Source organism: Xiphophorus hellerii, chromosome 13, assembly GCF_003331165.1.
Source record: "Xiphophorus hellerii strain 12219 chromosome 13, Xiphophorus_hellerii-4.1, whole genome shotgun sequence".
NCBI classification, from domain to species: domain Eukaryota; kingdom Metazoa; phylum Chordata; class Actinopteri; order Cyprinodontiformes; family Poeciliidae; genus Xiphophorus; species Xiphophorus hellerii.
The window spans coordinates 22,665,086-22,687,038 of NC_045684.1; the positions used below are offsets into that span (position 1 = coordinate 22,665,086).

At 41.7% G+C, this 21,953-nt stretch overlaps 1 protein-coding gene across 10 annotated transcripts; it reads right to left on the reverse strand.

Annotated features, from left to right (window-relative positions):
* Positions 1–5,205: 5,205 nt before the first annotated feature.
* On the reverse strand, positions 5,206–16,910 carry sync (syncoilin, intermediate filament protein). Of its 10 annotated transcripts, none has more exons than XM_032580894.1 (7): positions 15,378–16,910; positions 9,919–12,020; positions 6,514–8,050; positions 6,207–6,421; positions 5,727–5,934; positions 5,507–5,631; positions 5,206–5,434 (listed from the first exon to the last, which is right to left on the reverse strand). In XM_032580894.1, the coding sequence occupies exons 3-7, from the start codon at positions 7,984–7,986 to the stop codon at positions 5,386–5,388; spliced, it is 2,070 nt and encodes a 689-aa protein (XP_032436785.1). In that variant the 5' UTR covers positions 7,987–8,050; positions 9,919–12,020; positions 15,378–16,910; the 3' UTR covers positions 5,206–5,385. The 10 variants fall into 10 exon arrangements, with proteins under 10 accessions (XP_032436785.1, XP_032436784.1, XP_032436786.1 ...); XM_032580893.1 differs by having other exon boundaries at positions 13,220–16,910; XM_032580895.1 differs by lacking the exon at positions 15,378–16,910 and having other exon boundaries at positions 9,919–10,064; positions 11,911–12,542.
* Between the last annotated feature and the right edge of the window lie 5,043 nt (positions 16,911–21,953).

Genomic DNA, 21,953 nt, shown 5'->3' on the forward strand with positions numbered 1-21,953 from the left:
TATTTTGAAGGGATATGTAAACGTTACCATAGCGACCAGAGTCAGAGAGCGTTATGGCAGTGGTCAAGACGAGATGAGTAAAGCTTGTGAGTCTTAAGTCTGGTTCACACGACACAATTTAAAGATTATCAGCCGATTTTCCAAACCTCTGTGACCACAGAACCGATAAAAGTCCAACAGGTTCGGTTGGTTCGGCAGGAACAACACACCACAGAACCGATTCCACTCACGAACATCCCAGAAGAAAATCCAGTAAAACCCTCAACATACCAAACATGAATTTAGAATAATCAAACACGGAATGACGATGTAGAAGCAGCAGTGATAGTTTGTGGCTCATTTTAAGCGATAAAAGACGTAAAAAGAAAAGGCGTTTGATAAAAGATGGCGGGAGCAGCCGCTCTGTTTACTGCACTATATTGGGAGGTGAGTTATGTTTGTTCGTAGTTAACATTTTTAACTGAATAAACATAACCACATATAATAAACATATATAAAAATGACCTTTACATATAGTAATAAACATTTCCACATATCACCTCTGATGTCCACCGGACTCTCAGTTGCCATGTCAACTGTCAAACTGAAGGACACTTGTTCAGTTTTCTTGAATGAAATTACTTTGAAGGAAGATTTTGCCATTTCATTAGTAGAGATAAGTAGGAAGTGACATTAATGTTCCAGATGTACATACAGCATGATTAACAGTTTGATAGTTGTCATCTGTAAATTTCTAAATGACCACAAGAGGGAGTAACAATATTAGCAACAGTGTTAAAAGTGCAATTGCATAAGAAGTTGATGTCCAGGCTCATGTTTTCATGGTCCATAGACAATCCTGATTCCATGGTTTGGAATGACAGAGAGGAATATTACAGCATTACAGCATAACATTAAAACGGTGTTTGTTGTGGATACTGTGTCCTGTCAACCTTCTACTGTTTCTGAGGTGGATGACGTCCATCCGCCTGATGACTTTGTGTTGCAAAAGGGAAAAAAGTCAGGAACCTGTTTGGTTTTTGTACGTGAGAGAGGTATTGAACAGAAATAAAAAGAGGTGTGAAGCTATATCATTTTTGATTTTATTGCCATTTCCCAGATATATTCACTTGCCTTCCCAGACATCCGTTAATATGCAAATAAATGATTACATCAGTCAAAGCAGAAAGAATATTATTCCAATAAAAAGTAGGGAAAAAAAAGGTTAATGCCCAGTGAGCATAATCTTGATCGTGTAGTATATAGTTTTGCGATGTCCGTGAATAGATATTAAGTTCTTGATGATTTAGTGCATAATAGGTTTCTGCGATCAAAACTTAAAACTTTGACTGTTTCGTTGTTCGTTGGTTACAGAACAACGAAAAATCTCCAGGAAAGCCAATACAGCTAATTGAAGTTACAGTTTTCCAAGACATTTGCACACTCTTACTCTTCCTGTTACCTTAAAGTAAATTACATTACATGGGAAAACAACAAGATTAATTCCTAAAAACAGATTCCAAAAAAGACGGGACAATGTCCTAAGGCGCAATGCCTCAACAACAAATAACCATGAACCATAGACTATAGAAATAATTAATCAGTCACCCTAACACTGTATAACTCCCCCCCCCCCCCCCCCCCCAAAGCTCCACCCAGCCCAATTTCAATAGTGGGGGAGGGGAGCAGGCTGGTTGGTCAGTGTGGTAGATTTCTCAAACACTGGCATCATCATCGTCATTCCAAAGCTGAAGGAAAACTCTGTGATGTCACAACTAGAGTCATGCTTGTGATGTCATCGGCACTGTATGTCAGAAACAAACTTCTACCTTCTTGTCATTGCTTGCTGCACTACTGACGGGTTCAGACGTAGACAAAGCGCTTTCAGAGGGAGAATATTTGCGGATAAAGACTGATTGTTTTGCGAAAACATGTCATATCAAAGGCAAGATTACGCCAACGGTGGGATGAGACCCCAGCAGTCAAATTCAATAGATGAACAACAGCAAGGCTGCACAGAGAACAGACCTCCTCCGATTGATATCCAGAGAGAGTTCCAAAGGTTTGGAACTCTTTTAGAAATGGAGAGAGAGAGAATATTTGACGAGAACCAAAAGATGGCCTCTACCCGAAGACAACTGGAGGAGACACAAAATGAGTTACAGAGGCAGAGAACTATTAAGAAGTTTTTTATCAACAGGACAATAGAGTTGGAGAGAGAACTGCAGGCAGTAGAAAAGTTAAACAGTCAAGCTACTCTCAGCCCTGCTCTTATTGTCAAACAGGAAGAGTTCAATTCACAGATTAAGGCAGAGAAAGAAAAGAATAACGCCCTCCAGGAAGAGCTGGATCACATCAAGGCCTGCTACGAGGAGCTTCGATTAAAATCCGAAGCAGAGATTACTGAGAGAAAACCGCAGGTTGACAAGCAGGCCTATGAAGACAAAATCATGCAGGACCAAAATCTGCTAGAGAAAATGTCAAAGGAGATCGACGACTGCAAGGAAAGAGAGAAATGTCTGCAGGGAGAGCTGGAGCAGATGAAGGATTCCTACCAAAAGCTAAAGCAGAGATATGAATCAGATGCTAGACAGGAAAAGGAGAATTATCCAGATGAAATGAGTCATGAGAATGAAACTCATTTGGAAAAAGCAAAGGATGACCTTGTTAAACTGATCAATACACTAAAAGCAGAAAAGTACAATCTGGATCAGAGAAAGGCAATAGAGTTTTCTTTCCTGCGTTATGAATCAAATAAGATAATAAAACATCTTCAAAGTACTCTGGAGTTTGCTATAGTTACTTACCAGAAACTTAAAACTAAATATGAGAGTAATGTTTCTGCTCTAATAGATCAGACAGAAAAATTCAACCAGAGTGTAGATAAAGAGATGAGGGTTTATTCGGAGAAGGTGACAAATGACCAGAAGATTATCAACGAGCTTCAAACTCAGAAGGAGAATCTAAAAAAACAACTGACTGCCTTCCGACGACGGCACTCCGGCTGTGGGCTTCATTACAAAGCCAAGAAGGAAACAATTAAAACTGGGCGTCAACAAAGAGACAGACGAAAAGTGGCAAAGTGGCAAGATCCAGATGAGGAAGGCATGACCTCTGTAAATAACATTTCTGACCCTGCGTCCTTGAGTGTGGGCCTTCTCTTAGCGCAAACCCTATCAGAAGATCTTGATGTTCCTCATGTTCCCAAGGACAGAAGTGACTTTGTGGTAGACAGGCTGAGTGACATGGAACCCAGGGAAGTGACAGAGTGCCGTGTGGAAAATCTGTCAGAGGAATCAGGGGAGGCAGTTGACAAAAAGAAATCGCTTTGGAAAAGGATTCGACACAGTTTGGGGCTCAGAAAACCACAAAAGTGGAAGAAAACCAAGAAAACCTCAGAATCAAGCGACTCAGAAAATATGTCCAGTTAATTTCTGAACCGTGTGCAAAACCCCAAAATGCATTTCTGATTTTAGACCAGAAAAAAAAAAGTCAGCACGGTGATGCCGTGGTTAACACGGCATCTTCACAGAAAAGACGTCTTGGTTCTCAACCGGGCGCCTCTTTCTGTGGGAGTTTGTCTTTTCTCTCCGTGTTAAGTGTGGGGTTTTCTCCGGGTGCTCCGGTTCCCCACAGATTTTTTTTTTAAAAATGATGTAACTTTTGGTGATTGACCAATGTAAATCGTCCTAAAAAAAAACAGTAGCATTGATTTCTAGAAAATTGAATTTGCAAACGGTTCAGATTGTGGAAACAACAAAAAGAAAGAGAAGTCATTTGTTGTGGGAAAAGCAAGAAGCTTGTTTTAGAGGTCAGTCCAGGTCCAGGTCAGTCCTGAACCATTTTCAAAACCCCAAATTACATCTCATATTTTAGAGCAAAAAAAAAAAAAGAGCGACACGGTGATGCAGTGGTTAGCGCTGCATCTTCACAGAAAAGACGTCTTGGTTCTCAACCGGGCGCCTCTTTCTGTGGGAGTTTGTCTGGTCTCCCCGTGTTAGTGGGGGGTTTTCTCCGGGTGCTCCGGTTCCCCCCAGATTAAAAAAATGATGTAAATTGGGGTGATTGACCAATGTAAGTTGTCCTCAAAAAGCTGAGGCGTGTGACTTCCTGAAGGACTGCTGTGGACATGTCCCAATATTTCCTGCACTTTTTTTTCTTCATGTTCCTGCATCTCTGTAACTCGGCAGCAGCTGCACGTTGTATTAACAGCCAGGTAAGGCTTTTTAAAATTCCTTTGTAAAACGTAAATGGCAAATCCGCTCAGTGATCTACAATCTCCCCGTTTGTCTCCTAATGTTGTAAATATCCTACAACACTTCTCCATACACACCTGCGCTCTTTTCTTCCCCTTTCTCGTCCAAACAGTTCTTGTGTCTTGCTGCTACCAACCTTCATTATGTTTTTGTTCCTACAAAAACATAATACAACACTATAAATTCAACAGTTTGGTGGAATTTAAATGAGAAGAATATATGGTTGACATTATACTGCATCAGATTACAATATTCTAGGTTATCTACAGAAGGGGATCAGGGCCACTGAAGTCAGATTTCTGAGATTAAAGTCACAATTCAGTTGGGGTCTTTTTCAGAGGCCTAATCCGGCCCTAATTCTCTTCCGTAGTTATCCAATGTGTCTTTGCAATTATTATATATAATGTTTGTTTACTGCTCAGTTTTACACCAAAACTTTGCATGCATTATTCTTTTAAGATTCAAACATTGCCTCGTTCTTATTTACCTACTTGCTCACCTACATTCTTTGAACGAAAAACATTTTTGTGAAAAGATTTTTTTTCCCCTTGAAATTCAGTTTTAAAGCAGTCCAGGTACCCACTTAGGTTTTTATTTTCCATTTTTATGTTCAGCATTTTAATGTTGCACATAGTCCACATTTGACTGAATTTCCTTAAGCAGCCAGTGAACCTACTTGTCTGCATTTCCATCTAAGTAGTGTTTCTTACTTATGAGCTGTACTAGTACCTTACTAACCCAGCAGGTATGCTTACAAGTCTTTAATCTAAGACTAAAGAGCTACAGCTTCGTCTCTGCGTTGTTGAAATGAGTGCCTGTCCTGGCACATCGGCGCTCCCCTGTTTCCTGAGCACACTCACTCTATTAATTTGGTCCGCACTGTTTAGTTCTTCAAAAATCTTGCCCTTATAAGCCTAAGAAGCACTCTCTGTTCTTTAGAGAGACATTAAGTCATCAGCCAGACTCACACTGTTAGAAACACCAGGCCTTTATTCGAAACAGAAACCTTCCTGCATGGTGCGTCCTACTTTACAGGCAAACAATTTGGGTAAAGTGCGTACTTGAAATCTATGAAGCTCACTCTCTTTTGCAAATTCAAAATTACAACACAAATGACAAGGCTGTTTTCCAACCAAAAAGAAAAGCATGATCATGTTCTTCCTTGCTGATCACAGCTGTGGTGGACCTCGGTTGGTGTCCTACAGAAAGACAACAACCAGGTTAGATCCTTGAATCCTTAATATTAAACTGACAAAAATACAATGAAGAACCTGTAAAGCAGGAGCTGCTTGGTGAGGTTTTCTCTCAACTCCTCCAGGTCCTTTGTTTTTCTCTTCTGAATCTCCAGCTCTGTCCTCAGCTCTCGGATTCTCTCCTCCAGAAAACGCACAGCTTCCTAAAGAGGGGGTCAGAGGGCAGTGATTAGACAATCCATTGAAGGGAATGCCGGCACCAGTTTTCAGAGATGCTCAAAAAGCACAGTTTGCCTACCTTGTGGCGACCTGCATCCTCCTGCCTCTGCACGTAGGTCAGTTTGAGTCTCTCCTCCAAACAGGTCCTCTCCAGCTCCAGTTTCTGAATCTCCTCCCTCAGAGGTTTGACCTGGACCCTCAGCTCCTGTGACTGCTCTTTGGCTTTCACCAGGGCACCAGCCGCTGCCTCTTTTCTCTTCAGCAGTGCCTCCAAAATGGGCTCGTATCTAGGCGAGCAATATATCAACTCAAATTTGTCATCACAGTGTCAATGTACACAGAACATGAATGGCATAAGAGTGGATAAATACAATATTTGAGAGGTTTGCATAATTTAAATAACAGTTGCTTAAGGATCAAGAACTTTCACTGCCCTTGATGCCCATATTTGATTAGGATTTTATTGACTCAGATGCGGTAATTTAAGAAAAATCAGGAATAGATATTTTTGAATGGAGTATTTTCATGCACTCAAAGCATTCGATGACTGTGACAGCACCTGTCTTCCAGTGCTTTCAGCCCACCCTGGACGTACTGCTGGACGTCCTCACAGGAATTCCTCCTGCACTCAGTCAGGTCCTCCTGAGGGTTGGAGGTCTGTCCGGAGCTTCTGCGCTGAAGCTCTGCTTCTAGCTCCAACACTTGTTCCTGCTGGTCTGATCTGAGTTGACAAGTCTCCTCTGTCAGCTGCAACACCAAAGAGTTCAACTTTTCCTGGGAAAAGGAAGAGAGGGATTAAACATTTTTTACCCAGTGTTTCCTAAAAGATGTGATGCTTCTACAGCTGCTGCTGGTGGTGGTATTACCTCCTCCGTCTTCAGTAACTCCACATCACAGCGCTGATTGTTTAGTGTTGCCTGACTCTGGGCACAGTCCCTTGCCACAGTAAACAGCTTCCTCCTCAGCCTCCTGAGTTCGTCTTGCAGTCCCTGTCTCTCCAGATTCACCTTCCATGTCTTCCTCTCTTCCTCTGCCCTCTCTTCCCTGAGGCCTTGAATCTCCCTTTTTCTCTCCTCTCGCCTTCCCTCCTCTTCTGCCCTGAGAATAGTGAACAGCTCCAGAGCTTTTCTGTCAATCGACTCCTCAGTCTCCTCTTCGTCCCTGCTTCCCCTTTCCACATCCTCTTCGTCTCTGGGCCCTCTCAGCTGCAGCACCTCCAACAGTAACTCCTTCCTCCGTTTCTCCAACCGCTGCACCTCCTCTATGCAGTCCTCCATCTGAGACCTCAATCTATTCATGTCCGACTCAAGATCAGTTTTATGCCTCTCTTCAGTCATGTTTATGTCATCTATTCCTGCTTTGGCAATGTCTTCTATAGTCTCAATCTCTTCATTGAACCTTTGTCCAGTGCTTGTGTCCCCACAGACCTCTGGATCTTGGTTTGCTTGCTCCAGAGGCACTTGCAGATCTGAAAACAAGAAGTCAGGCCTCTGATCTACTACAAGATTACTTTGCCTCTCTGGTCTCTCCTTTGAGCAATCAACCAAATGATCATGTGGGCTTCTTTTTCTTGCTGAATTTATTGCTTCTCCAATCTCACCAGCCTCTGAAGCATTATTGCCTTTGCCAAAAGAATCAGCATTCACTGGCAACAGTGTTTGGCTCTCTGGCTGATCCTCGGTCTGGGCTGTACCAGTAGGATGTTGTGGATCCTTTCTGATGTGCACATAGTCTTGGCCTGCGTCTGCTGCCCGATCTTGTGGCTCGAACTCCATGCCAGCCTCCTCCATGCAACTTTCAAGCATGGCCAACATCCCCAACAGCTGGCCCTCACACTCCACCATGCTGGCACACAGGTTGTTGCCAACTGAAAATAGAGGCATCTCTGAGTGATAAGACGTCCCATGCCTGTGGATTATTGTGCCTAAGTTTTGGCTTTCTGCCCGTTCGGCTTTTGTTTCAGTCCGGTCCATATGTGTGTCAATGTAGCAGGAGGAACTGCTGTCTAGAGGAGAACTGCTTGCTTCGACAAGGGTTTCTGTTCGGATCTCCTCTTTGCCTCGATTCCAACTGGACTTACTCAGACTTGCTTCGGAGTAACCCTCAATGTGGCGTGATCTAAAAGGAATACCTGTAAGCTTTTCACAACTTTTCAGTAAGACGTCCATTTCCTGTAGGTATGGCATTGGTTGGTTACCCTGTTTTCCAGTGAAGTTTTGCCCTTTGGGGTTTTGGTTACCATCACTCTGTTCCACGATGCTTCCATCTGTATCCCCCTTTTCTTCTCTGATAAAGAGTGGCCCAAATCCAGTAGATAAGTCCTCCTCTTGGTCTTCCATTGGGTTAGCCAAATTCTTTTACTCTGTTCTGGTGAAGTGATCTCCTTTAGGTCCTGCAACAACCCTTGACAAGAAGTAAGGACTATGTCAGGCACACAACAAAAATCACAATAAAAGGTTCCAGTTTTTAAGGTTTTGCCTGGTCAGCAAATCACCTGGTCATCAGCAAGTCTTAATATTTGGTAAATAACACCTCAGCTGAAAGGTAAGAGACACTATTATGGACCGACGTGTTTGTTTTTTTTGTGAAAATATGAGCCAAATCAGAAAAATATTCTTTGACTAGTACTTTCATATGATTCCAGTGGGTCAAACACTGACAATCAAAGACATCAACCTAGTCAGCAAGCAGGAACGCCTCTGTATGAGCAGACGTTTTGGCTCTTTTGCTTCTCTGCTTCTCTGGATCATTCAGGTGACTTTTAATCCTTATCAAACCTTATCAAAGACGAGGTAATTTCAGAAGTTTGTTGCCTATTTTCTATGGCAAGAAAGAAGGTAAAATATTTAAGACAGTTGCCAGTGCGTAGCCAATGGTGGACCTAATCCAGCTGACCATATCCCATGCACATGTGAGCTCTCATAAGTTAAGCAATTGACAGACCTACAGGCAGTATGAAGTGAAACCTATTTGGATGAATTCTGAACGCTAATCCATTAAAAGTTTGCCATTTCTTTTTTACCTTAAGTCCTGTGGTCACATCAGTGCCTGTCAACGCTGCATCGCTCCATTGAGTTGTGAAGCCAGGTTACCCTAACATATGTCTTCCTCTGCTGTCAGTGCCTTGCTTGGTGTCTCATAACTGCAACAGTGACAGATTGACTCCATACCATCTGTCTTGGTTCTTTTTGGAAGTAACACAGAGATGTCCAGAAAGCATCTAAGATCCAATTCTGAGGAACATGGACTTCAAACTCTTTGGTTTTCACACTCTTTGGTTTTTATTTTTACAAAGTAAATGCTGTTACTCGTATGATCTTGCACTGACTCGTGTTTTAGACAAGTGCCAGAACATTCTGTTTATTACGTTCAAACTGAAAACAGCTGTACTTATTTTATGAAGATGTTTCTATCATGCCAGTGATATACCTCGCTGACACTGATGACCTGTTAACGGAGGGGTTAGGCTAATATGGCGAGACGCTGAAAGCTGTGATGCCACGGGGACTTCTGGGTCCGTGGAGGAGAGCAGTTTTGAAAATGGCAGGCTACTGACAGCTGTCTCGTCAGGGGGCAGGTGTCCAGGCGTCAAAGCTTTTTGGAATGTTTGGACATGCCTCGGCAGGCCTATTCATGATTTCACATATAAACACTGTAATGCCATGGGTACTAAAGCCAGCCTGATGGATTTGAAGCTGTGAAACTCCAGCAAGTGGCACTGCATGCGTCCAAGAACGTTACCATAACATGTCATTGTGTCTATCTATAGACGAGTATGTTTGTTTTCCAGTTTTAAATATTGTAGTGGTTTTTGTAGATTTAAGACTGTCTAGAAGTCTAAGAGGAAACTGACTAGATTGAGTCAATGATGTCTGTAAGGCAGAAGTTAGTGGGGCACGATGCTATTTGGATACATTCAAGTTGATTCTAGTCTGTTCAGAACATCTGTTCTCTTGGTTAGCATCACATTTAAGTTTTACAAAAAGAAAACTCTGAGCAGGATAAGAAAGCGACCGTCTGTCTTGTTGCAGCACAGATGTGGACAAGAGGCTGCGTTGCACCCAGAGGGACTAGTGACCTACATCTGATGTAAGCATAAATGTAAACTTTTCCACTTTTCCAGTAAAAGTCCCTCATCTAATGTTTATAAAGTTGTAAAATATGATGTTTTTTTGCTTGTCCTCTGTCTTTGCAGCAGTAGAACATTGTCAGCATCAAAATTCAAACCTGGTCAAACCACAAAATGTCAATTGTAATTTAACTGTACTTACAATTAGCATATATATCCCAGGTCCTTTTTCAGTGTGGCGTCTCCTGATGGTGAGTGTGTGGAAGCAGTTGAACAGTTTGTAGTTGAGACGACAAAAGAGAGCGGAGCGGTTGGGGAATGAGCGGGAGAATGGGGTGCGGATGAACTCTAAGAGGAGGGGAGGGTGAAAAAGACAGCTGAGCCGACCTCCTTCTTCCCTCACACTCACCGTGCTGCTATGTGTGACCATGACGACCCCAGACATGTTTAGGTTTATTAATAAACACTGGATTTGGAGAAAGACGCACAGGAGCACGTTGTTTCAACCTGACAGAGGAAAAGAATTGAACAGAATATATTCTTTAAAGGATTAAATTTGTCTTTTTGTAAGTTGTTCAGTGGTTGTGTAAATTTATACATGTGAGCAATGGAGGCACGTTTCCAATGAAAGAGCGTCGGTCCAGGATTCCAGCCGTGCCTCGTCATTATCGAGGAGTTTTTAAATAGCTGCCTGTACTTTTGTGACTACAGTACTTCCCGAGGGAGGATTGGTTTTCACCTAAACTTCTGACCTCACAAATTCGCCAGACAAGACAGGAAATACAAGGAAGTACGCAGTAGAGACGGTGAAAAATGACCCTTGGAGATGATGCAGAGGATAATAAGTTCAGCTACACTGAGACAGGGCAGATCAGATGCATCCAAAATATTTGGAATATCAAAAGAAATATGAATAAACTTTGGTCTGTCTAACTTCACTGAATTTCTATATATTATAGCTATAGGCACATATTGTATATAATACATAGAAGGACGAAACAGTGGTTTCAGTCCAGTGGTCCAAAGTCCGGTCAGATAAAAGTACATTTTGCATTCCATTTGGAAAATCAAAGTTTCAGACTCTGGGGAGTGGGTTGGCACAAAACCCAAGTTGCTGGAAGTCCAGTGTGAAATTTCCATACTCAGTGATCATCTGGGGAGCCACGTCACGCTGGTGTCTGACCACTGCTTTTCTTGTATTCTTCATTGTTCTTTATTAGTCGTCAACCAGGACATTTTAAAACACAGAGGAGACGAAGGCAGCTGTGCTGCAGCAGGTACAAACACAAAAAGGAGCCTCAACGGCCTCAAGTACTGAGTTTACACACAGTACACTATCTGGACATGCTTTCAGTAGGATTTGTTTCTTCTTAATTTGGTTGGTGAATTTGTTGCTTGATTGCATAAGACAATACATTCAAAGACCACTAGATGGCACACTAGTGCAAACTTTAATCTCACCCGCTGTGGGAAACAAACTTGTTTCCCATAGCAGGGAATAATCTAATCCTCGAAAACACTCACTGCTTCTAAAATGTATTGAACTCATGACTGAACAGTAAATTTCAGCACTAGTTGGTGTTGAATTTTATTGGAAAACAAACCTCTGCTTCCCAAAAAACATGCAGGCAGATTTCTCCTGCATGTTTTCAGTAACAAATTACTGAGCCTATTTTAAAAATGTACTTTATCTGCTGTCAAGAGCCTGTAAATAAACGTCCGTTATCCTTTGGAGATACAGACTCAGGGTTTCTATGAAAACATTTTTGCTCCCTGTAGGCATAAGACGAGATGTAATGTTGATTCAACCCTCTTGACCAAATCACCTTGGTGATTTAGTAAGTCTGGGCTTCGGGAGACTGTAATTTACATGATGTAATGGACAACACGTCATATATGTAATGATGCACACCCACACAGCCGCTGGGATTTAGGGATTTCAGGATTGCTCCCTGTCATGTTTGCCATCAAAAAGCAAAGTCTCTTTAGTTTCTTTTTGACTCTATCCTGTTCATTTCCTGAGCAAAGGATGCAGGGAGCGCATGTGTGTTCCGAGAAAACAGGGAAAACCACAGATTTAAGGGGGAGTTGTGGTTCAGGACCAAGTGTCCCGCTGAGACAGGCCATATGCTGGACTTTCTTTTGGACTGCTCTGTTACTTTCTGCTCCAATCTACAGTTTTGTCCAAACTCACCAGAGCGTCCTGTCAGTGTGTCCTCCTCCGCCTTCTGCTGCTCCTCTCCTCCCACCCCGTCGCTGCTCCACAAAGAGCCGTAACATATCGCTGAACTCCTGTTTCCTTTACTACAAAGATGGAGAGCACAAAAGGTGACTTTGTTATCGTTTCAAAGCTCTTGTGACTTTTGGAGCCGCCCAGCTAATTGGCTCAGCGGAGGACCACCTATACAGGTCACCATGCTGGGCATCAGTGGCTGCAATCCAGGCATGGGATCAGAGATAAGAGATACATTTTTGTGTGCTTTTATTCAACACACCCCTCTTTTTTTTTTTTGGAGCAAAACTTCAAAGCAAACAAGGTTGTTTTTTCCCCCCCAGATGACTTCTAAAGCTTGTCCATAAATAGTTTGTTCTTTGAACTGTTCAAATGCATGAAGCCTTTTTTGATTCCTGCTTTATTTAGGTTATATGTGGTCTCAACATGTGTAGCTCACAAGAATAATTACGTGTCTTTGTTTTAAAAAATATACATATATTTCAAATCTTTTAAAAATACATCAAAAATTTTGGTAACATTTAAATTAATTTTTGTGGAATTGTTGAAAAAGTCATTACAATGAGGAATTTTTTCCCCCATTCGTGACATTTTTTCCCCAAAGCTTCCTTAAAAAAACACACACACAAAAAATAACAGTAACCTTAGTAAGTACAGGCTAATTTTAAATGTAAAATAATGAAGAATTTGTTAAACAATTATCTTTATAAAAACAATTTTCATCAAGTATTTCAATCTGGCATTAGGGTCAAACGCAGCGTGGAGACAGCTCTTTTGAAACTGCTGATTGATTTAACAATAAATCAAGATTCTTGTAATCTCACTTCTCTTGGGCTGTTGGATTTAACCGTTGCTTAAAATCTGTGTGAAATCTTGCTGAACAGGCTACAGAGGCAGTTTCACTTTTTAGGTAAATCACTGATTTAAGAGACTCCTAAACAAACTTGATAGTTTTGCTTCAGGAAGAACACTTTCCTATTACCTACGGAGACCCCCAAGGCTCAATACTAAGCCCTGTCCTTTTAACCCTTAGGTGTACCAGTTAAATTGGATGCTGTTGAATTTTATTTGTTGTTGTGTTTTTCTTTATTTTTTCTATGTAAAGCATTATTAAAACACAACTGCTGTTCTTCTTATTTTTAGTAGTGGTAGCATTATTATTAGCATTATTATTACTACTACACTATCGGTTTACAAATGTTGAAAGGTGATCTCACTGTATTATACTAGTCAATTTAAGCAGTAATAATTACCCATCCATCGTCTGTACCTGCCCATCCTTGTGGTGTTTCCTCAGAGCTGGTGCCAATCTCCAGCAGTCATTGGCCAAAAGCGTTAGCATTTTGATTCACAGTCATGTTTTGTAATCCTATTTTCACAATTAAGTTCTTCACTGAAATGCAGCCTTTGTTACTTATCAGCAAACCAATGACTACTTGAGGAGCAACAGAAGAACATTGCTTCCTTAAGTGTCTCTATGCAGCTTTCCCTTAAAGCTAGCTGGTTTTCTGTTTTAAAGACAGAACCAAAACGCCAACCTCATAACATCTAGCCTAATTTCTGCAGCAGTGTAACTCTACAGCCTAGAGAAACATAATGACAGAGAGCTTATCTGGTGTTTACTTCGATAAGAGAGTTTCTGTTACGTAACTATCAGCCGCACTCGTCGTTTTGAAATTAGGTGCCCATTGTTTGGACATGTTGTGCTTATGAGTCCAAAGGGATCACTTATTAATTTGCTGAAATGGTGCCGAGCCTTTGTTTTTCCTCTGACGGATATGCATTGATTTTCCTAATGATCCCAACTCTTTCACCAGAAGCTTGCTTTCATTTTCATTTCAAAATGTGGGGATGTTTCTGGCAGGAATCCCTTTTTAGCAGCAGCCTTTATCCTAAGATGTTGATTGATTCTTTTTTTCTTTCATCACATGAATCTTTTGTAACAATCATTTCTTTCAGCATGTCACCTTTAAGACGTTGCACAAGCTGATGAAAACGGCTGATAGTAGGAGATGGGAAAACTGGAAAAGATTACATCTCCTTTGTTCAGTCATGAGAGACAAACCGTAAATCATGTGTTCGAGAAGATGTTTGTGATACTAAAATACAGGAAAGTTTGACAGGCTTGTTTTGACATTTTAAGCAACACTTGTGGCTGCGGGGAAAGCAGCAACAGTGTTGAGGAATGCTGGTCAATCAGGTGCTGTACCTGCACCTCACTTTGCATGAACTGCAACATTAGGAATGAAGTCTACCTGTGTCAGTCAACACCATGGCAACCAGTGTTTAAATTCACGTAGGTTTGCAGACTGCTTCTGCAAACAGCAACAACTCAGTCACTCAGTGGTAGGCCACCTAAAACAACAGAACACTGAAGAGGACAGAAGTCTAGAGAGATTCGCGGAATAGGTTTCCTCGACCATCCAAGCATTACACTGCCAAGTCCAGTACAAAGTGTCCAATATAATGGCGTGAAGCATGAAGACATGTTCGCTGGTATGATAAATCTTTCTCCACTATCTGGCTAAATTCGATGGATGAGTCTGCCGGTTGCCAGATAAACCTTGCTTGGTGACGGCATTGTGCCCAGTGTAAAGTTAGGTGGGCGGAGACCATTATGTTGTTTGGTTGGAGGGGTTTTTTTTGCGTGGAACCCGTTTGCGGATTACACTTTCCTGTTCCAACATGACTCTAGATGCGTTTCCATTGACCGAATAATTGTGGAAATTGGAATTACGAAACTAATTTTGCTTAATGGAAACACACCAATTTAAAAAAAAAAACATGGACGGGGAGTCAAGGTTTTTAATAAAAGGTTTATGCACGAGGACGAGGTGAGTTTTTCAGCTGTTTCGAAATAACTGCGATGGAAACATTTTTTCGCGCATCACATGAGTCGTGTGATCAACAAGCAGTCGTTACTGCTGGCGGAAAGACGAAGACGACAACAGGAAGTGGTAGGAGGAGGATGGCAGGGCAGGACTTATTGTGTGGTTTTAATTGCAATTGTGTGTTTTCGACATTAGCGGGATATCGACAAAGTTTTGTGGACGTTTGTAATGGAGACGCAGCTCCTGTTACAATGCAAAAAGGTCCATATAGACATGTTTATGAACATTGGGCTCATTCTGAAAGCTTTGTTTTGTACTTTATGTTCTTTGTGTTGGTTTTCAAGTGTAGTCTCTTCATGCTTTGCACTTCTCTACATACCTTTTTTCTTTTCTAGCTGCACCTGTTGCTTTCTAGCTCTCAGCCTCAGACCTTCGTTTGGTGCTCAGTCACGCTTGGTTTTGTTTTGGTGTTCTTCCTCTGAACCTCATGTTCTCCTGGTGTTTTCCAGCTCCTCCATTTAAGCTCCCTCTACAGCTGTTTTAAGTACACTTAATCAGTATCACTTGTTTCCCATGCCAGCAATCACTCTCACTTACACATATTGCTTCCATTTCATCCGAGTCAGTTTTCAGCTCTTCCTGCCTCTCGCTTCCTACGGATCCTTGCTGCTCGTCAGTGCCTGACCACCCAAATGGATTTCTGGAAGAAATACTCACAAACACATCCCTAAAAATGATGGGAAACCTAAAAAAAAAAAAAAAAATGTAACTTGTTACAGCTGCCAAGTGTATGTATGTTGAGGCGTCAACAGTTTTGGATTCACTCAAAAATATTCTCTTTCCCGGACGATCTGACTCTCATACTTGATACTATTTTCATTTTCTGCCGTGTTTCACCAGCAGCTTTAAAATTCTCCCGACACACTCGCCTCAAATCTAAACACATAAAGCTTACATTTTAAGTCGGCCTGTTAGTGTAATGAGTCATCGTCTAGCGTGGGCGCAGAAACACAACCCGATGCGTCTCTGAAAGTACAGTTCGCCGGAGCGGGATACCTAATGGCGTGCTGTAAATGCTGCTTAAAATACTTAAGTAGATATTGTGACTGCTATCTTTTAATGAAGTGGGTTTTATGACATTTGCGGAGCGGCCAAGAATGTTCCGGGAAAAAAAAAAGAGAGAAACAACCTCAGACTTTGAGTGTGCCGGCGTCCTTATTTGAAAGCGGTTTTTGACCGGAGAGGATCGGCGCTCTGTTTTTAACGCCCTTAATGAGACGGCGCGGCGAGTCCCGGCCCCTGTTTTCGCGCTACAGGAACGGCGGGAGGTCACCTCAGGCTTCCTGATGGTGACATCACCGGGCGACCCGCTGCAGAGAGCGAAAACAGGTCGCTGAACAGGGGAAAGCAGGAGAGACGGCGGCAGAGGGAGACAAATAGAGGGGCAGTCTGGGTGGGAGGGTTGGAAAGCGGCAGTGGCTTTGTTTTTGTCCAGCCCCCAAACAGCCCCGCGGCGACCACACCCTCTCAGAAATTCCTGCTGCAAAAATACTTTGACTTTTTTAGCAGGGCTGTTAGGAAAACGTGTAAGTTCCCCCCACTCATGTTAGAAAATGTCTTGTCTTTGCCTCTACAGGGCCTTGAAAGGGACATTTGAATATTTTCCCATGTTTTTAGAAGAATTGTATCGAGTTCAGTGTTGTGCAACAACACATCTGGTTTTGGTGTAGATAATTGCTTAGGGTAATTATTAGCAAAACTAGTAATTTACATCAAAATGATCAAGTCGGGGCACAATCTAGTTAACAAGAAAATAACAGGCAAGTAGTTCAGTTTCACTTATTGTGTATAAAAGACTGATGTGACTGTTAAAAAGAGAACAGATGAAGAGATGAGTCCAGAAACATATGACACAAATATGGAGTAAATATAAAAAACGTCTCTCCATTATACAAGTTTGTTGGCAAAATTAATTCAACTTCAGCGTTAGAGTACTTTAACCAGCAAACTCACTGAAGAAAAAGTTTGAAAATAAAAAAAACAAGATCTGAAAGTGGAAAATATGTTTGAGACTTAAAATAAGAGTTGAATCTGAAGAGTAGTTTTGAACATTTGTTTCAGTTTTTAAACATTTTTCTTTCAGTTATATTTTTTCCTGGCCCCAATTTAGCTCCATACATGTTCCCTAATGTTCTCTAGCAAACTTCAAAACCCTTTGGCACATCAGCTGGTTTTTCACTGAAGGAAGTTGGTTACACTTTTTTTTTTTTTTTTTAGAAATCCCAGTAAAGAGGGGCTGGAAAAAAGAAACAAAACAACTTCAAATTGACTTTTATGCATTGGATTGGGAATTTTCTGATTTTTGTGGCGAACTCTGCACAAAGGTGTGGATTTAAACCTCTGTGTGCGAGTCGCTGAGCAGATGGCGCTCCACGCAGCTGGCCGGGTTTGGCTCAGACTGCTTTCCAAATTCTGGGAAATACTTCTCAGTTCAATTTGAAACAACTGATGGATTTCAGCTCCAAAACATGGAGTTCTGACTTTATCCAGCTCTTTACATCTCTTGTCGCGTAAGCTTATTAGCTCGGCAGGGGCCCCGTGAACTTGTACCGACTAGAATTAACTTGTTCCTGCCGCTGGAAAGAGATAAAAGATTTGACATACATCTTGTGGGGGTCCAGCGGCTGATGCTTTAACACATCGCAGGCTGAGTCCTACTCACCAGCTCCTCCTCTATCGGCGAGAGGGAAAACTTGGAAGCGGGGAACGTAGAGGATCAGCTCTACCCTTCAGATTGTCTGGGAACAACAGCTGGAGAAAGAAGGACTTCATGGTCAAATCCTTACCATCAACAGTCGAGATGATTGATCAGATTGAAGTTATAGTGCCTAAAAAACACAAATGAAGTTCTTTTTTTTATATATACAGGACACAACTATGGACACAACTGTGTGTCCAAACTTTAGGTCTGTACTGTATATATATTAAGATATTAAATGAACAAACTGTCTCTGTTGCCTGGATGCTGAGCCAAAACTACTCCCATGAAGCACAACAAAATATGTGACTTTCATATCCCAGTTTTCCAAAATTTTTGACGTTATTTCAATTGTTTTTGTTTTTCATTTTCAGTAAACTTCCAACACACCGGCGGTACGGTGTGTTGGGCAGTGTTGACCGCTCAGCTCCTTCAGACTAGCCAGCAGCAGTTAGCAAGCGCCTGGTGGCGTTTGCTAACTGCTGCTGGTTAACCCCAGTGATCAGCTGAGCTTACGATGTTCTGTCAGTGAAACGTTGTTAAAAATGTTCCTAAAGGGTTAATAGAGGAGCGCTGTTGTGATGACTTCCTGAAGGGGGGTTCAGAAAGAGCAGGAGTTTTTAAAGAGACAGAGGCCCAATTTCAAGGCATCAAATTAGAAATCAGAGCTTCTTTCAAGTCCTATTTGGTACATATATCATTTTTATACCAACTGAAATAAACATAGATATTTGATTACGCTATAAAATGACACCATGTGCCTGGAAAACACATAAACACATTGATTCAAACTTTTATTATACTCTCCCATTTAATTGTTTCACTGAATAATAAATTTCGACCATTAAAGTAAATTGAAAAAAATGTGTTTAGATATTTGATACATGTCTATCCATCTTAATTTAAACCATCAAATTTATTTATGTTGGCTTTTAATAGTTCTTTAGAACTTGTTTTACAGGGGAAAATTTAAAAACCAAAGTATGGAGGAGAGGAGGAGAGTGGAGGGGCTGGAGGGGGAATCTCAGATGAACTCATCCCTGGGAAAACAGTCAGCGGGTCTGGTCCAGATGGAGGCCCGTGGTCACAGAGGACATGCTGGAGGTCACGTCTGCACTCTTCAGGGCTCAGTATTGGATGGCGATTACTGTGGGTCGACCACTCCGGAGGAGGTAGATGAGTCTCGTGACTCCGTGACGTTCCACCTGAGTCACGTGTTGTAAAAGCTGGTTGTCGTTGTTGTCATTGTTGTTCTGAAACTTCAGTTTTAAATGATGATTTTTGACGTACTTTCCTCCAACTCCTTCTCACAAAGCTCTGCTCTAGTGAATTAAGATGTCAAACAAAGAAATGCTGACACATTTTTGTCTTTCTCGGTTTACTCGGCAGTTGTATCTGCTCTTAACGTGGTTTAAACGTCTCTCTACCCGCCGTCATCTCCAGTGGGTTTGGTCAGACGAACAGGAATCCCCTCTCCTTTCCCACCGCTCAGCATGGACCTCTCCCTATTTCGTAAAACTGTTATTACAGCCATAATTCTCCTGCTGTACCCTCATTTCTCCTCTCACCTTCCTCTCCACCCCTCCCGTCCTCTCTGCTGCTCCGCGCTATAAATAACACACTGCCTGCTTTTACTGGAGGTAAAACACTGAACACCAGCGTTTAATTAGCGCAGCCGAAACAGATGCTGGTGTTTCGGTTTGGACGCGGCGCCGCAGTGTTTGTCGAGGCGAGCGCAGGGGGGAATTGTTTGGGTCGGTCGCGGGACAAAAGCAGGCCGGGAATGACAATGCTGCTCTGAGAGAGCGGGGCTTATCCCGGCCGGCAGCGTGGATTTCCTGCCCGCAGTCTGCTTTTCAGTCCCATCAAACACACATGGTCTCACACACAGGTCCCTTCCTGAAGGGTTTGGGTCGCTCTCTTTCAACCGAGTCAGTCAAACCAGATCAGGTTCCAAAATTCACTGAAGTTTTTGCAGATTCTGCTGTCCCAGATGTCTGTTGTTTTATGTTTTTTTTTTACTTAAATATTAGAATATTTTGTTGAGCTACTATTTGTTCCACTTTTTAATTTTCCCTTCAGCTTACAGTCATGAAATACTTGTGTTGATCCATCATACAAAACCAAAATAAACACTAATGGGACAAAAAGATGAAAACAGCTTTAACACTTTATTTGACGGGTTGTGAATAAGACGGTCATAAACATGACGTAACAACCTGACATGAACATGAGTAAGTCTTCATGAATATTTATGACTGTTGTCTTAAAGTGTCATTCGGTCAATCATGACACTTTTAATACAAAGTTGACATTATTCAAAATGTCTTTGTTACGACAACTTGACATTAACCAAGAAATCACGATCCGACATGAATTTGTTATAAACGTGTTACTGATTAGACTTTAAAAATTATGTAGCTTTATGTTATTAAAGCTACAGTTTAATCGGTAATACTTTTATAACAGATAGTGTTATAAAAGTAAACGAATAATGTCAACTTTGTATTAAAAGTGTCACGATTGACCGAATGACACTTTATGACAACAGTCATAAATATCTATAAAGCGTTACTCGTGGTCATGTCAGGTGTTATGTCATGTTTATGACAGTGTCATGACAGTCTTATTCACAACCCGTCAAATAAAGTGTTACCAAAACAGCTTTTCTGTAAAGTTGTTTTTTAACCTTTACAGAAAAAGTTCTAAAAAACTTTAAACTTTTTTAAAGTTGTTATGCTTCCTTGAACAGTTAGGTCTATGGGCTATACAAGACATGTTCCTTATCTTTTTTTTTCTTTTTTTTTTTACCTATGGAAAATTATCCTTAGACAAGATTTTAGTTTTTTCAGCTCTGCCTATTTTGAGCTCCTTTCAGAAGGAGCCGTTTTAGGGCCTCTTGTCACTTTAAAGCCGAAAAGAAACACTGCTTGGCCACGCCTCCTCTCCTCCCAACCCAAACGGTTAAACTCGCATATGAAAATGGCTGCAAACAGATGCTCAATTATACAATCGTACATGTTTGAAAAGCAGAAGTGCAGCCTCGTGCACAATCAGCAAGAACGCAGCAAGTGGCTTCTGGACGTTAAGTCAAGGACAAAACGCTTATGTTTTCCAGCAGCCATTGTGCAGCGCATACAGTGGTAAAACCAGCCGACTAAATGTTTTGGAGCACCACTGGGGTTGCTAGGCAAAGGGTAGTGTCTGCTGATTTGTGACGTTACATTTGCAACGTTTTTGAAATGGCTCATTTTCTCTACACCAAAAAAACATGGATTTATTGAAAAACACAAAGAAAGAAACCAAGTAGTAGAGACCCAAATGGGAGGTACAAAAACGTGCAAAATATGAATGTAATGGCAGAATCACGCTGTGGAACCACTTTTTTGAGCACTGCAGAAGCTTGTTAGAGATGATAAGAAGATGCATGGAGCAAAATGCAGGGAAGACAACCTGGCTTTGACCGAAGCTGCAATGGAATAGTTTAGATCCAAGCAAATTCATGTGTTCAAATGCCCTAGTCGAAGTCCAGATGGAAATCTGATTGAGAATCTCTGATCGAACACAAACTAGCAAAGGGAAAAGGGGGGTGAGAGGGTCAGTCTTGATGTAACCCACATCTTCCATTAAAATTTGTGATCACGGAGAAATCTGTTTGTTCCAGAACTGTGAATTCCAATGAAATACCTTAAAATCAGCTTGAAAAACTTGAAAAGCTGTACCGGCGACGCGTCGCGATCACTATTGTTTGACCAAACGGCATGACGTACAACCTTGTAATCCTCCACCAGCAGGAAGGAGGCTTGTAAAGAGGCATCCCCTGTGATTGTAGCAAAGAGGAGCCGATTACCTAAGGAGTGACTGGCGATACATTCCCCAGTAGGCTCACGGTGTTCTATGGGTTAATGATTTTGTGCCTCTCTCTCCACACACACACATTCCCAGAGGGACCTTTAGCAGACACACTGAGGATGACTGTTTTCTTCTCTATTGCCATGGAAACGTTAAACATTTCAGTCTGTTAAACACAAGTCGACGGAGCTATGACTCATTTTAACCCCTCCCCGGCTCGGCCGCTTACAGTACCGAGCCCGCTGTCGTCCCGCCCCACGCTCTCCCACACACACTAGGACCAAAAAAGCAAAACAAAAAAACTCACGTCAGAACCCTCACATGTCATTAATCATCTCACTTTCATAACCTGCCAACAGGTCTGATACATGGGGGGAGTTAATTAAGTTTTAATTACTTTAAATGGAAGCAGAATGGCGATCCGTCACCCCAATCTAACAGGGACATAATGGACACAGAGTGCATTCATTCTCTCTTGGCCAAAAATCTTCCTCAGAGTTTTCCATTGTTTGCCGATGGAACAGGACAAAAACCGCTTCTGGCTAATGCTGAGTAGAAAGAAA

Excerpts from the sequence above, each read along its gene's own strand:
- sync (XM_032580894.1), bottom strand. The coding sequence starts at position 7,986 with ATGGAAGACCAAGAGGAGGACTTATCTACTGGATTTGGGCCACTCTTT. Across the intron at positions 5,935-6,206 it reads CTGAAAGCACTGGAAGACAG|ATACGAGCCCATTTTGGAGG; the intron begins GTGCTGTCACAG and ends TTGCTCGCCTAG. Across the intron at positions 5,632-5,726 it reads AGGATGCAGGTCGCCACAAG|GAAGCTGTGCGTTTTCTGGA; the intron begins GTAGGCAAACTG and ends CCCCCTCTTTAG.